The sequence below is a fragment of the Mustelus asterias genome, chromosome 3 (genome assembly GCF_964213995.1).
Source record: "Mustelus asterias chromosome 3, sMusAst1.hap1.1, whole genome shotgun sequence".
In the NCBI taxonomy this organism is placed as follows: domain Eukaryota; kingdom Metazoa; phylum Chordata; class Chondrichthyes; order Carcharhiniformes; family Triakidae; genus Mustelus; species Mustelus asterias.
In genome coordinates this window covers 35,947,199-35,963,848 of record NC_135803.1, presented here as the reverse complement: position 1 = coordinate 35,963,848, position 16,650 = coordinate 35,947,199, and the positions used below count along the sequence as shown (strand labels likewise).

General features: G+C 48.6%; 1 protein-coding gene across 6 annotated transcripts in view; it reads right to left on the bottom strand.

Moving 5' to 3' along the window:
* LOC144489811 (arf-GAP with coiled-coil, ANK repeat and PH domain-containing protein 2-like) overlaps positions 1-15,461 on the bottom strand; it is a 144,644-nt gene extending 129,183 nt beyond the window's left edge. For 4 of the 6 annotated variants that reach the window (XM_078207657.1, XM_078207664.1, XM_078207675.1 and 1 more), the window contains exon 1: positions 15,176-15,458. In XM_078207657.1, the coding sequence (XP_078063783.1) occupies positions 15,176-15,228 (53 nt within the window). In that variant the 5' untranslated portion in view covers positions 15,229-15,458. Of the gene's footprint in view, positions 1-15,175 lie in introns of all 6 variants that reach the window. The other 2 variants (XM_078207670.1, XM_078207682.1) reach the window with 2 other exon arrangements.
* Positions 15,462-16,650: the final 1,189 nt, after the last annotated feature.

Sequence of the window (16,650 nt, the reverse complement as noted above, 5' to 3'; positions counted from 1 at the left end):
GTTTTGTTCTCACTGGAACGACGGAGGTTGAGGGGTGACCTGATAGAAGTCTACAAGATTATGAAAGGCATGGACAGAGTGGATAGTCAGAAGCTTTTTCCCAGGGTGGAAGAGTCAATTACTAGGGGGCACAGATTTAAGGTGCGAGGGGCAAGATTTAAAGGAGATGTACGAGGCAGAGTTTTTACACGGAGGATGGTAGGTACCTGGATCTCGTTGCTGGGAGAGGTAGTGGAAGCAGATAAAGTAGTGACTTTTAAGGGGCGTCTGGACAAATACATGAATAGGATGGAAGAGAGAGATATGGTCCCCAGAAGGGTAGGGGGTTTTAGTTAAGTCAGGCAGTATGGTCGGTGCAGGCTTGGAGGACCGAAGGGCCTGTTCCTGTGCTGTAATTTTCTTTGTTAGTAGCCAGGTTTCTGCAGTGATGTTATGTCTGCATTCTATGGTGCTCCATCTCTTCTGCAAGCAAGCAGAACTTATAATTTAAAAGGCTTTCAGAAATGAAGGTTCAGTCAGGTAACAATATGGGAAGCAATTGATAGTCTGTTTGGATAAAAGGAGGAGCTTCAACCTCCCATGGTCAAAACTATAGACATGCACCTTTTTGTTACCTGGCGGTTCTGGAAACAGGGCATCTGAGGCTATGCTGTCCTTGCTGCTTTGGGGTGAGCGCTGACTATGGTTACCAATTGAAAATGTCCCAAAGAGCAACAGCCAATAAAGATTTTTGGATTGAGAGTCAATATGAGGACTGTTGCTCATTTATACGATGCAAGTCTGTAAGGAGCATTTACTGCAATGAAAACTCAAGTGGTTTCCCTCCAAAATTTGATCCAAGGGTGGGATATGTAGCTTAATATATGGATGACCAGGAGCAATGTGCGTCTGACTCAGTTTTGTGCAGTGCAAGATATTTTTGACCACTGTGCGCTCAAGATGGCACAATGGACTATAGGTTTGTGTGACAAACAGATCATAAGAGGATCAATATAATAGTTATCATGGATGATCCATGATTGCTATGTCAGCAGTGTGTTCAACTTAAGGTTCGTAAAACATGCAATATTTTATCAAAGGTTTTCCATAAAACTGGCACACATGGTATAATACAATTAGCTCTGTTAGCATTTCTGTATATCATTACTGCAATCACCTTGCTCCATTTTTATTTTAAATCAAAACTGTATTAACTGCAAATGGGTTTTACAACTTGGTAAGTTAAAAGCCTTAATCTCAATGATTTGGGATGTTTGACTCGCTGCCAAGGCCAGCATCTGCTTCTCATTATTTCCAGTCAAAGCGTTATGGTGAACCTATCTAAAAGGTGCTTACACAAAGTCAGATAAGTTGTTCCAGGATTTTGACCCAGCTACAATGAAGGAATAATGATAAAGATCCAAGTCAGAACAGTGCACGACTTGAAGGTGACTGTCTTTGCTGCCTTTGTCCTTCTAGGTATGGAGTTCATGTGTTTAGGAGATGCTGCCAAAGCAGCTTTGGCTTGTAAACTGTTCACACTCCAAAGCATGCATGAATGGGGTGCCAATCACAGAACTGCTTTGTTTTGAATGGCACAAAGTTGAAGCGCATCTACACAGGCAAGTGGAGAGCTTTCCATCACTCTCTTGTTCTGTAGTTGATGTGGAGGCTTTTGAAAGTCAGGAGGCAAGCAACTTACTGTAGATTATCTAATATCTGGCCTGTTCTAATAGCTAAGGCAAAGTGGTTAGTCCAGAGAGTTTCTGATCAGGAGTTAGCCCTTTCTTCTTGAAATCTGCTGTCACCTATCCTTTGTTCAAAAAAACAACTTTTGATCCCACCATCCTTGCAAACTGACATCTCATCGTCAACTTTCCTTTTCTTTCCAAAGACCTTGAATATGTTGTCACCTCTCAAATCTGTTCTCATTTTCCCAGAGCTCCATGTTTGAATCCTTCCAATCATCCCTGCCACAGGAAGAACTGAAACAGCTCGTCAAAGTCACAAATTACATTCGATATGGCTGTAACAAAGGTAAATTTTCCCTCCTTGTCCTGACTGCAACCTTGACATGGGTAATCATACCAATCGACCTCCAAAACCCTCTTCTTTGTCGTCTAGCTGAGCTGCACTCTCACAGCTACTTCTGGTGCCCTCCCAGGATCGAACCCTTGGATCCCTCCTATTTCTCATCTATCTACTACTCCTTGGCAACATCATCCAAAAACACATTGTTAATTTACACTCATGACACCCAGCTCTACCTCACCACATCTGTTACTAAAACTATCAGACACCTAATACCGGATGAGCAAAAATGTTCTCCAATTAAATATTGGGAAGATTGAAGCCGTTGTTTGCAGCCCTCATTCCAAACTCTGTTCCCTGGCCACTGACACGAGCACCAATAACCCATGGTTGGCAAACATCTGCCGCAATTCTCTATCATCGCCATTGAGGTTGTGGATCTCATCACATGCACATCCATCCATTTTGAATAGGCGTCAACCATGATAAGGAACATGGCACCTACAGATAGGGTCCCACAAAATCAATATTGATCCATGTCCATGGCCAACCAGGCTACTCAAAGGGTGTAACTGGGCTGAGGAGAGTAGCGGCTACTGCAACTGCTTTGGGTCACATTGTTTGACCGCACTCTCAATGTCCTTGTCCAGACTTGGCCTGCATGCCAGCATTTTCATCTTGGTCATGCAAGGGTGGGCTGTGTTTGTGGTCCATAACTGTGAATTGCTACCCATATGAGTCCTGGTGAAATCTTTTCATCCCATACATCACTTCAAACCCTCCTTTCAATCTGGGAGTTGCCTCTGTCTGCATCTGCCAAGGTCCTGAGGAAAAGGCCATGGGCCACTCCATTCCATCTTCCATCTTGTGTGGCAGCATTGCACCAGGTCATACGGTGATGAATCACATGTGAACACATGGGGTCAAAATGCACCAACAAGTCTGAAGATTGCAGGGTGATTTTGGATTTTTTCATAGGCCTCATTCTGGGGCCTGGCCCATTTCAATATTACTGTTGATATTTTTCCAGCAGCTGATGTAGAGGTATTAATAGTGATGTCAAATTGGTACGAAATTACAATAACTTATCGTGCCCAAGAAAGACTTCAGCTCCGACAATCTTTGATAGCCTTGATCCCTGGCCAATTAAATTTTATCTGGCTTAACCAATCTGATAGCTAGTTGAGCCAACTGATGCCAGTACATCACAGCGCAGATGTTGTTCCTAATATTTTTAAGGATTCTCCCATATATGTTGCTAACCTCATTGCGATGTCTTTCAACTTCATTTCTTGGGTACCAACCTTCAAACTTTCAATTGTTATGTTTGTCCATCACAGTGGCTCAAGCTCCAGCATCTATCTCCATATAAAGCGGAAGGCCATTTACCAACGCAATTAGAACGGGGCTGATTTACACACACTTACATTATTCAACTGTAACATCACAGGCCTGTCTTCAGAGATGCTTTATGAGTTGCTCTTTAAATTACACACTTAAATCAGTTGTTTTCTTTTTGTTTCCTCACACCCTGGTTCGACTGTCCATCTTCTGTTCCTTTGTCTCTGCACCTGTTCACTATTCCCACTTGCATGGTTCTCTGCACCTTCACATTTGGCACCAAAATCACTGGAGGCCCCTTCCTGAAGCTTATTCACCTCACTATGCTGCATGTTCTGTAGTTCCAAAACACCTTTCTCAGCACTCTACATGGCCTGTGTAATCTCCATGGCTTTGGCCAATGTAAAATCCATTTCAGTCAGCAGCCTCTCCTGTATGGTCAAAGACTAGTCTGCCTCTGAGCATACCATGGAGCATAGTTGCAAAATTGCACTCTTCAGCCAGCTGTCTCAATCTGGCCACAAGCTCTGTGACAGACTCTCCCGGGTTCCTGCTAGTTGAATTAAATTTATATTGCTGCATGATTACAGACTGTTTGGGATGATGATGCTCCTTTACTAATGCCACGAGTTGCTCAAAAGATTTAGTATCAGGGCCACCAGAGAAGTTAAGCTCCAGATCAAGTTGTATATTTGAGCTCTGCATACTGACAACAATATAATCCTCTTTTTCTCCTCCCCCACTATTCCATGGGTTCTAAAGAATAATTTAAGGCACTCGACGTATTGACTCCAGTCCTCCACGTTGAGATCAAAAGTTTTGGGATTACAAATCAAAGGCATGTTTAACTCAAGGTTTGCTGTTGCAGCCTAAATCCAGAGATTTCACGATCTTGTGGGCAGCACAATGGTTAGCACTGCTGCCACACAGCACCAGGGACCCAGGTTCAATTCCCGGCTTGGGTCACTCTGCGGAGTTTGCACGTTTTCCCCGTGTGTGTGTGTGTGTGTGTGTGTGTGTGTTTCTTTCTTCCAGATGTTCTGGTTTCCTCCCACAGTCCAAAGATGTGCTGGTTGGGTTGACTGGCCATGTTAAATTGACCCTAGTGATTAGCAGGGTAAATATGTGGGGTTGCAGGAATAGGACTTGGGTGGGATTGTGGTCGGTGCAGACTCGATTGGCTGAATGGCCTCCTTCTGCACGACAGGGATTCTATGATTCTACTCCAGAAAATGTGGGGAAATTAATTTTTCACCTGAGGACTCTTGCATATATAAATGAGGGTTCCTCTAGAAATTGGCATCCCGAGGATTAGAGCAGGCACTGGGCCTGATACCCTGGATGTGACCTTGGAATCCATCAGCACCAATTCCCGGCTTGGGTCACTGTCTGTGTGGAATCTACATGTCCTCCCAGTGTCTGCGTGGGTTTCCTCCGGGTGCTCCAGTTTCCTCCCACAGTCTGAAAGACGTGGTGGGTAGGTGCACTGGAGATGCTAAATTCTCCCTCAGTGCACCCGAACAGACGCAGGAATGTGGCGACTAGGGGATTTTCCACAGTAACTTCATTGCAGTGTTAATGTAAGCCTACTTGTGACTAATAAACAAAAACTTTGCTTTGAATTACAGATGGCCATGGAGATCTTCCAATTTATCCTCGTCACCAGTGTGGTAAGACTCAAACCATGGTCAGTGAACTATCAAAGGTTTAACAGAATAACTATACACATTACAGACCAAAGAAAAAGGTCTTAAAATCCACAGGCCCAAAACTCCGACTTCTGGAAAAAGCCCAGACAAGTCTGAGTGAGTCCCCCACTCAGCTCCTGATAGGGTCAGGTGAGCCACTGGCCCATTCAGGGAAATGACCCTAAAAGGGCTGCAACACCAGTCTCAAACAAAATGACCTAGAGAGGATGATGACGAGAGTTGGAACAAGAAACCAGAGAAAGCACTGGCCCAAGGGTAGAAAGGAGCCTGGGGAATTTGGTTTTGGAGGCAAGGAGAAGGAATAGCAGAAACAGTTGCACAAATGGTTATAATCTTAGTGGCAATTCCCTGAATTTCTTGGACATGTTTTTTGAGGTATAGATGAAATAGCAGGGCAAAACAGTTCAAGATGACTAGTTGTGGGAAAAAAAGCTGGAAATTATCCTCTCTTTTCAGGATGAGTGGAGAATGGTTTTGGCAATAGATAGTGGGTTGTGATAGTGCTTAATCTGATCCAGTAAAATATGGCAATGGATATTTAAACCAGCTTCAGATACACTCACCATCTGCACTCAAGGAGTGAAGATACAGGCTATATCAGATTTTGCTGGGGGCAGAATTGTGTGGAAGCATAGTGATTACTGCATAAGCAGAGTGTCAATATGCAAGGCAAAAATGGTGAACATCTGGCAGGTCTAAATGGATCAAACACCAACAGACTGTGGAGAACTATGCAATTCCATTACAGATATCCGGTGGCTGCAGCCAGCACTATAAAAGACGTAAAATTACTTTCAGATGTACAGAGTTCTTTTCCAAACTATTAAATGTTCAGATAACTAACTTAACTTTCCATCAGATTCTGCCAAATGCTGTTCCAAATTTTGGAGCTAAGTTAATAACTGAACAAAGCCATTATAATTTAGTTAAGTTGCTGAACAGAGAGACGTGCTTTCAAAGCTTTTCAGTTTGTACTCATGGATAGATACAAGAATACCAATCTCAAAGAAAGCAATCATTTATACCGCTTTACAAAAGGTTGATGATTGGTTAGCCAGTCAGCTCTGGTTGTTTGCAGCATTGACATGAGAATGAACCAGCGAGCTATTGTTCCCCATGCTTTTTTTTTAAATTACAAAATGGGGCAATGCCTGGACATGGTCTTTCTGCTTACAAAGTGCAGGTCCTTTCGAGCAAGAGTGAGTGGAAGCCCAACTGATAATCTTAAATTGGTTGTCGGTGTAATTCTTAGCACACTCCACACTCAGGGTCTTTCAACATGTGCTGCCCTATCGCAGAATCACATCTAATGTTAGACATTATGTTCTGCATTTTGCACACATGGGCTGGCTGAATACGGTCAGAACTCTACCTATCCTGATCAAAGGGACCTGCTGTTAGATACGGTCAGTCGCTGAAAAGTAACATCTCAACCAATCAAGGCTGACTGGCCAACTAATTTGCATCTTTTCCTCATGTTGTTTAATTGTTGCTTCTTTTCATAGAATAGAATCCCTACAGTGCAGAAGGAAGCCATTTGGCCCATTGGGCCTGCACTGACAGGCCTTATCCCCGTAACCCCATGTATTTACCCTGCTAATCCCCCGACACTAAGGGGCAATTCAGCATGTCTAATCCACTTAACCTGCACATCTTTGGACTGTGGGAGGAAACCGGAGCACCCGGAGGGAACCCACGCAGACACGGGGAGAACGTACAGACTCCACACAGACAGTGACCCCGGGTCCCTGGTGCTGTGACGCAGCAGTGCTAACCACTGTGCCACCCCTTTAAAATTAGTACTCTTAGCTCTTGATGAGTGCAAGATGAAAAGCTTCAACACCATGTCTCATTTTTTTCAACAATGTTCACATTCTGTAATACAAAACAACTACTCTAAATATTCATTACTTTGCATAAATTTTAATCATTTGAGAAATCGGTTCAATGTTTAACAGTTTTTGGGAGGGGGGAGACCAAAATTCATGAGGAATAGATACCGAATATACTTTTATTAAATCTTTTTAGTAAACCATTTACACCACTGGAGATAAAACTTTAAGTTTTTACAAAACATGTCTATTTGTCAGTCTATGCTCCAAAGTAACTGACTGACCAGGAGGAGCGAGGCACAACTGCAACTTCTCAGTGTTATTGACCTTGGACATCCCATCCTATCCACACAGGTAATGAACTTTCCCTCAGCAAGAAGAAAAAATAGGTAGGATCCTTTACATATCGTAGCAACCAAGTCAAGTTGTCTCCAATAAACCAGAGAAGGATTCATAGTAGGAAGAAAATGTTTCTTTCATTTCCGTTAACACACTTCAGTGAGTCATTAATCTTTCAACACTAAAAGTCATGATCATGACGCAAACTCATTTCTAAATCTGGAGCTATGAAGCTACATAGCTCCACAATGGCTGTGGTCTGAAGGCCAAACAGCACTAAACAGAGAAAAACATTCCAACCTTGCTAAAAAGGTTCAAGTTGAATTTAAAAAGTTACATTTTAGTGTTGTACTTCTCAAACCTCAGATATTACTGCGGTGCCCATAAAAAATCCAAACTTATTCAATTTATAAATTTCCAGAATGAACTGGAAATACTCAGTGGGTCAGATAGTGTCTGCAAAGAGAGAAACACTAATTTCAGATTGACAACTTTCATCAGAAAACTGACTGGAAGAAAATCATGCTCTTTCAGGCCAAATACATTTTTGGTCCAGTTCTCTTTTCTCGATGACTTATGTAGGAGACATCAAATGTTTGAGAACTAGCATTCATGAAAATAAGCTAAATGTTACCATAAATAATCTTTGATCTTCAGTCATGAGGGAAATATTAAAAGTCTAATAGAGTCAAACTTTATTTGGTATTTAATAGCAATTTTAAGCCAAACTCTGGAGTCACAGTCTAAACAAAATATTAATGCCCCATTTTGTTCCTGTGCTTCCAATTTTGATTTTAATAAATTAACTAACCATGCAAGTTATAACAAATACCATTTCACCCTGCAAAGTACCTTTGAGGATATTTGTTCAGGACAGTAAAACCACTTTTCACAAAAAAATTTAGAAAATGTCCAATAGCTAATTAAAATGTTATTTTTCTTATAATTGTGGTGACCTGTGGATTGTAATTTACTATTTAACATCTGGTTTCAACACCAAATTAGGATTCATATTGCGTAATACTTCCAACAACTAGTATATCACGAACAGATATGCAATGTTTCCATTGTTCCAAAGACTAACTGAACCAAATAGTTTAGACTTTCTATTTAAAAAAGGGGAAACTTAGGAATTTCAGAGAAACAGAGTCCAAATTATTTCTGGTGCTAAGAAAGCTTACTATGTAAATGCACATAGCTTCCAATTGAGTAATAGTGTCACAACTGGGTAATTAAGAATATCATGTACGGCAATATAATGATGCAGTCTACAGATCACACCCATGATAATTTACAGGCGTATTAGCACAAGGTGATAACACGCACCAAAACAAAGAGAGAAATTGTAGGCTTCATAAAAAATGCTTATGCAAGGTTTCCAATGAGTACTTTTCTTCAAAAACATCTGCAAATCATCGCAGATTGTGACCAGTGCATCTTACAATGCCACCGTTCAAAGTCTCATGACTTTAAATTGAGCTTAGATTTAGCAAAATGTTGTCACATTCCTTGGTTTTTGTTTTCATTAAAAAAGGAAAATAACAGCATTACAATTGGACAAATGATTCACTTACTTTTAATTTGTGATGTTGCACGAGAAAAGCTTGAGATTCTAAATGTTTTTCTTGTCAGATCATGAGACATAATAAACAAAAGTACATCGAATGATACATTACAAGGAAGTGCCAATGGGAAAAAACTATAAAGCCAGCGCCAGAGATCCGGGTTCAATTCTGGCCTCGGGTCACTGTCTGTGTGTAACTTGTACTTTCTCCCAGTGTCTGCATGGGTTTCCTCCGGGTGCTCCGGTTTCCTCCCACAGTCCAAAGATGAGCGGGTTAGGTTGATTGGCCATGCTAAATTGACCCTAGTGTCAGGGGATTAGCAGGACAAATACGTGGGGTTAGGGAATAGGGCTTGGTCGTTGCAGACTCGATGGGTCGAATGGCCGTCTTCTGCACTGTAAGGATTCTATGATTTGTCTTTTCCAATTGGAAATCTATTCCAAATGTTTAAAAATGAAATAGATTATTGCCCAACATAACATTAAAAATCTCCTTGTGTTATTTGGTGACTGATTTTGAAGATAATGAGTCTTATTGCCTCAAGTGATACATGGTCAGCAAGTAGCAACAAACTAACATGTATTTTGATAAATAACCAGTTTATACATAGAAACATAGAAGTTGGGGGCAGAAGGAGGGCATTTGGCCCTTCGAGCCTGCTTCGCCATTTATTACGATCATGGCTGATCGTCCAACTCAATAGCCTAATCCTGCTTTTTCCCCATAACCTTTGATCTCATTCATCCCAAGTGCTATATCCAGCCGTCTCTTGAATACACCTCTTAAAAGGTGCCTTATGTCTATTGCTCTAGAACCAGACAGCAATTTTCCCTGATATTAACTTGTAATACGTTTCTAATTTAACCCAACAACACTCAAAGAAGCTTGGCATCATCCAGGACAAAGCAGCCCAAACATTCACTTCCACCATCAATGCACAGTAGGAGCAGTGGGTACTATCTTCAAGGTACGCTTCAGGAAATCCCAACATTCCTTCAAACAGCACCCTCCAAACCCACGACCACTAACATCTCGAAAGACAAGGACAGCAGATACATGGGAACACTATGACCTGGAAGTTCCCCTCCAAGACTCTTACCATCCTGACTTGAAAATATATTTCTATTCCTTCACTGTCCTTGAGCCAAAATCCTGGAATTCCCTCCCTGTGGGTGTACCTACACCACATGGGCTGCAGCAGTTCAAGAAGGAAGCTCACCACCACCTTTTCAAGAGCAATTTGTGATAGGCAATAAATGTTGGTCGAGCTAGTGATGCTCACATCCCTTGAATGAAGAAAAAATACTAAACCTGAAATCTCAACAAGTGACATTCCCCATTAACTTGTCCATTGTTACTGGCAACTTAACAATGCACACTCATTTAGAGATAAATAATGTTCCTCTTATTTCAGTACCAAACAGGATCTGTCTTAGTTCTTCATTCATAAAATGTGTTTACTGAAACAGTCAAAATAAGGAATTCATCTTCTCCATTAGTTTTGAAAGTAATGCAGAACAGGAGTGATATTTCTAAGCTGCTACTTTTGCTTACCCAATCAAATAACCAGTGTCTGGGACAAAAATTATTTTCACATTCTTGATTTTTCTTCAATGCAACAAACTGACAATTGTTTAAGCACCTAACACCTTCTTTTAAAAAAAAACAAAACAGAATGTGGCAGACAGACTATAAAAAACCAGTAATCATTCATGCAGGTTCGGAGGACAACATGCAATAATGTCATCTGAAATCTTTGATGACCTACTCCCATATAAAATCATTTCCAAACTGTTAATTTAGTTGTGCACACTCAATGGCTCAGGAAATTAACAGTGGGTCTCCTTTTGCCTTCAGGACCAGAGTATAAATCCAATTTAAACTGAGTATATTTGCAAATTTTCAACTCCTACCGCACATGCCAAACTGACCACCTTGTGGTAAAACAATGACTGGTTTAAAACGTGGCACATCTTTACTGCCCCGAGGGGAATTGCAAGATTTTTTTCAGAGGTTAGGGTAAGGTTACCTGGCAACTGGGCTGCAGGAACTTGATATCGACACAATGACAAAAAGTGGACTACCAACTGAAGTGAGCCCGACATTCAGAATCAAAAGTTTATAGGCTCAAATTCCAGTCCAGAAGTTGCATACAAAATATAGGTTAACAATTCAGTGTGTCACTATCAATGTTCTCACCAATAATTACCCTCAATCAACACTGCCAAAAAAGATCAAGTGTTCATCCATCATGTTATTTTGAGATCTTGCTGTGCGCATAATGGCTGCCAAATTGCCTACATCAACAAGTTAAAATTATTTTGGATATATGCATGAAAGTAAAGTAGTTGAAGGGATATAGGAATAGGATGTGTAGATGCAACTAAGCAGGAGGAGGGAAAGTGCCACAAACTGGTTAAGTTGAATGAGTGTTTACAAATTGAAACATCTATTTATTATTTAATGCAAGCCTTTCTTTCTTCACTCTCACGAGAAGGCAAACCCCCATTGGTTCTTTTTATTTAAGTCAGAGTCAAGCATCCTGCACCACAGATGTAAAAGAGCAGGGAAGATGCACTTCTGAACAGACATCACATGACCAGTATGACCTTCAGACAGATTAGAGATTTCATTTTTTGCAGAGCATTAAATAAAATTAAGTTTTATATTCATCTAGTATATCAACACTAGATCTGTTTTAGGTTTACTATAAATTCATGAAATATGGAGGACAGCGAGGTGGCTGAGTGGTTAGCACTGCTGCCTCACAGCGTCAGGGGACCCAGGTTCAATTCCAGCCTCGGATAACTATCTGTGTGGAGTTTACACGTTCTTCCCATGTCTGCGTGGATTTCCTCTGGGTGCTCCGGTTTCCTCCCACAGTCCAAAGATGTGCAGGTTAGGTGGATCAGCCAATGCTAAATTCTCCCTTGGTGTCCAAAAATGTGGGGATTGAGGGGATGATAAGTGAGGTAAATACATGGGGGTTCCAGGCAAGCCTGTGTGTCTTAAGAGTCGGTGCAGGCTCAATGGGCCGAATGGCCTTCTTCTGCACTGTAGGGTTTCTATGATTGTTCTCAAGGAAAACCTTAAATGGGATTTAATACAAATGATAATGACACCGAGGGCACTGTTCACAGCTTTCAAAACTTTAGTCATTTTAATTTAGAATTTCTACCATGTGAATTTTCTCACGATTAATGTACAGGCACATGTACAGACTGATACTCATCCCAGATTAGAAATGTTCACCTTAACAATTCAAATCACGGATAATACTATTGTCAGGATAAGAACACCCCCTCCTTTAAAAAGGCAAAATACTAGAGCCCAAAATGACAACTAACTTAATTAGCAGATCATTTTGCCAGTAACTTCCAGTACATTGCATTGGGTTCAGTAAAATACAAGCTGGGAGCTAATAAATAACAAACAGGATGAAAATAAAGCATTCCAGCTCCCTTAAAAGAAGGCAATCTGCCCGACAGGAGGGTGTTGATCAGACCGCAGAGGGGGGGGGGAGGGGGGGGGGGAGGGAGGGGGGGGGGGAGGGAGGGAGGGGGCAGGAGGGCAAGGGGGAGGGAGGGGCAGGAGGGCAAGGGGGAGGGAGGGGGCAGGAGGGCAAGGGGGAGGGAGGGGGCAGGAGGGCAAGGGGGAGGGAGGGGGCAGGAGGGCAAGGGGGAGGGAGGGGGCAGGAGGGCAAGGGGGAGGGAGGGGGCAGGAGGGCAAGGGGGAGGGAGGGGGCAGGAGGGCAAGGGGGAGGGAGGGGGCAGGAGGGCAAGGGGGAGGGAGGGGGCAGGAGGGCAAGGGGGAGGGAGGGGGCAGGAGGGCAAGGGGGAGGGAGGGGGCAGGAGGGCAAGGGGGAGGGAGGGGGCAGGAGGGCAAGGGGGAGGGAGGGGGCAGGAGGGCAAGGGGGAGGGAGGGGGCAGGAGGGCAAGGGGGAGGGAGGGGGCAGGAGGGCAAGGGGGAGGGAGGGGGCAGGAGGGCAAGGGGGAGGGAGGGGGCAGGAGGGCAAGGGGGAGGGAGGGGGCAGGAGGGCAAGGGGGAGGGAGGGGGCAGGAGGGCAAGGGGGAGGGAGGGGGCAGGAGGGCAAGGGGGAGGGAGGGGGCAGGAGGGCAAGGGGGAGGGAGGGGGCAGGAGGGCAAGGGGGAGGGAGGGGGCAGGAGGGCAAGGGGGAGGGAGGGGGCAGGAGGGCAAGGGGGAGGGAGGGGGCAGGAGGGCAAGGGGGAGGGAGGGGGCAGGAGGGCAAGGGGGAGGGAGGGGGCAGGAGGGCAAGGGGGAGGGAGGGGCAGGAGGGAGGGGAGGGAGGGGGCAGGAGGGCAAGGGGGAGGGAGGGGGCAGGAGGGCAAGGGGGAGGGAGGGGGCAGGAGGGCAAGGGGGAGGGAGGGGGCAGGAGGGCAAGGGGGAGGGAGGGGGCAGAGGGCAAGGGGGAGGGAGGAGGGCAAGGGGGAGGGAGGAGGGCAAGGGAGGGGGAGGGAGGAGGGCAAGGGAGGGGGAGGGAGGAGGGCAAGGGAGGGGGAGGGAGGAGGGCAAGGGAGGGGGAGGGAGGAGGGCAAGGGAGGGGAGGGAGGAGGGCAAGGGAGGGGAGGGAGGAGGGCAAGGGAGGGGAGGGAGGAGGGCAAGGGGGGGGAGGGAGGAGGGCAAGGGGGGGGAGGGAGGAGGGCAAGGGGGGGAGGGAGGAGGGCAAGGGGGGGGAGGGAGGAGGGCAAGGGGGGGGAGGGAGGAGGGCAAGGGGGGGGAGGGAGGAGGGCAAGGGGGGGGAGGGAGGAGGGCAAGGGGGGGGAGGGAGGAGGGCAAGGGGGGGGAGGGAGGAGGGCAAGGGGGGGGAGGGAGGAGGGCAAGGGGGGGGAGGGAGGAGGGCAAGGGGGGGGAGGGAGGAGGGCAAGGGGGGGGAGGGAGGAGGGCAAGGGGGGGGAGGGAGGAGGGCAAGGGGGGGGAGGGAGGAGGGCAAGGGGGGGGAGGGAGGAGGGCAAGGGGGGGGAGGGAGGAGGGCAAGGGGGGGGAGGGAGGAGGGCAAGGGGGGGGAGGGAGGAGGGCAAGGGGGGGGAGGGAGGAGGGCAAGGGGGGGGAGGGAGGAGGGCAAGGGGGGGGAGGGAGGAGGGCAAGGGGGGGGAGGGAGGAGGGCAAGGGGGGGGAGGGAGGAGGGCAAGGGGGGGGAGGGAGGAGGGCAAGGGGGGGGAGGGAGGAGGGCAAGGGGGGGGAGGGAGGAGGGCAAGGGGGGGGAGGGAGGAGGGCAAGGGGGGGGAGGGAGGAGGGCAAGGGGGGGGAGGGAGGAGGGCAAGGGGGGGGAGGGAGGAGGGCAAGGGGGGGGAGGGAGGAGGGCAAGGGGGGGGAGGGAGGAGGGCAAGGGGGGGGAGGGAGGAGGGCAAGGGGGGGGAGGGAGGAGGGCAAGGGGGGGGAGGGAGGAGGGCAAGGGGGGGGAGGGAGGAGGGCAAGGGGGGGGAGGGAGGAGGGCAAGGGGGGGGAGGGAGGAGGGCAAGGGGGGGGAGGGAGGAGGGCAAGGGGGGGGAGGGAGGAGGGCAAGGGGGGGGAGGGAGGAGGGCAAGGGGGGGGAGGGAGGAGGGCAAGGGGGGGGAGGGAGGAGGGCAAGGGGGGGGAGGGAGGAGGGCAAGGGGGGGGAGGGAGGAGGGCAAGGGGGGGGAGGGAGGAGGGCAAGGGGGGGGAGGGAGGAGGGCAAGGGGGGGGAGGGAGGAGGGCAAGGGGGGGGAGGGAGGAGGGCAAGGGGGGGGAGGGAGGAGGGCAAGGGGGGGGAGGGAGGAGGGCAAGGGGGGGGAGGGAGGAGGGCAAGGGGGGGGAGGGAGGAGGGCAAGGGGGGGGAGGGAGGAGGGCAAGGGGGGGGAGGGAGGAGGGCAAGGGGGGGGAGGGAGGAGGGCAAGGGGGGGGAGGGAGGAGGGCAAGGGGGGGGAGGGAGGAGGGCAAGGGGGGGGAGGGAGGAGGGCAAGGGGGGGAGGGAGGAGGGCAAGGGGGGGGAGGGAGGAGGGCAAGGGGGGGGAGGGAGGAGGGCAAGGGGGGGGAGGGAGGAGGGCAAGGGGGGGGAGGGAGGAGGGCAAGGGGGGGGAGGGAGGAGGGCAAGGGGGGGGAGGGAGGAGGGCAAGGGGGGGGAGGGAGGAGGGCAAGGGGGGGGAGGGAGGAGGGCAAGGGGGGTGAGGGAGGAGGGCAAGGGGGGGGGAGGGAGGAGGGCAAGGGGGGGGGGAGGGAGGAGGGCAAGGGGGAGGGAGGGGGCAGGAGGGGCAAGGGGGAGGGAGGAGGGCAAGGGGGAGGGAGGAGGGCAAGGGGGGCAAGGGGGAGGGAGGAGGGCAAGGGGGAGGGAGGGGGCAGCCAAGCTACTGGGAGCTCCATCCCGCAGAGCCCGGGGACCGTTCCCGGGGTGACGGCCTACCTGAAACGCGGGGAGTCCTTCAAACACTCATCGAAATCCACAGTCAACTTCATGGTGCCGCTCCCCGTCCCCCCCGTGTTGTCAGTCCCTCAGCTGCCGCCGTGTATCTGAAGTGAAGCTCCCCCTCTCTACACTCTCCCTCTCTCACTCACACTCTCTCTCTCTCTCTCTATCTATCTATCCCTCCCTCTCTCACTCACTCACACACACACTCTCTCTCTCTATATCCCTCCCTCTCTCTCGCTCTATTTTCTCTCGCGGCGGCTCCGCCCGGCCCCCCTCCCCCCGCGCAAACACACAGCGCTCTGATTGACAGCTCTCTGACCAATCAGCGCCGCGTCTCAGGTCAGGGGAACCAATAGGGTGACGGGAGGCGGATCCCGTCTCGTGCCAATCTCGGCTGCTCAGTCCGCGCTCCGGCTCCGATCCGGATTCAGTCCGCGCTGCTGCTCCGATCCGGATTCAGTCCGCGCTGCTGCTCCGATCCGGATTCAGTCCGCGCTGCTGCTCCGATCCGGATTCAGTCCGCGCTGCTGCTCCGATCCGGATTCAGTCCGCACTCCGGCTCCGATCTGGATTCATTCCTGGCTCCGATCTGGATTCAGTCTGGGCTCCGGCTCCAAACCAGATTCATTCCCGGCTCCGATCCGGATTCAGTCCTCACTCCGACTCTGATCCAGATTCAGTCCGCGCTGCTGCTCCGATCCGGATTCAGTCTGGGCTCCGGTTCCGATCCGGATTCAGTCCACGCTCCTGCACCGATTTGGATTCATTCCCGGCTCAGATCCAGATTCAGTCTGGGCTTCGGCTCCGATCCGGATTCATTCCTGGCTCCGATCCGGATTCCGCCTGGGCTCCGGCTCTGATCCAGATTTAGTCCAGGCTCCAATCTGGATTCAGTCTGCACTCTGGCTCCGATCCGGATTCATTCCCGACTCCGATCCAGATTCAGTCTGGGAGCCAATTTGGGTTCAGTCCGTGCTCCGGCTCCAATCCAGATTCAGTCCAGGATCCGATCCAAATTCAATCCGGCCTCCAATTCGGATGCAGTCCAGGCTCCAGTTCCAATCCGTAGTCTAGGCTCCAATCCGGATTCAGTCCAGGCTCTGGCTCTGATCCGGATTCAGTCCAGGCTCCAATCCAGATTCAGAACCGGCTCCAATCCAGATTCAGCTCCGGCTCTGATCTGGATTCAGTCAAGGCTCCAGATCCAATCTGGATTCAGTCAAGGTTCCAGATCCGATCCGGATTCAGTCCGAACCTTGGTTCTGGATCAGTCCGAGTCTAATTCGGGTTTGAACCTGAGCTCCGGGTCTTATGCAGATTTTTAAAAATATAAGAGTTATGTTTCAGGTTTTAACAACGGTGATTTGCCGTTAAGAAAATCCCGTGTCTTCACAAAAACATGATGTGGAGATGCTGGCTTTGGACTGGGGTAGACACAGTAAGAAGTCTCACAACAGGTTTAAGGTTGT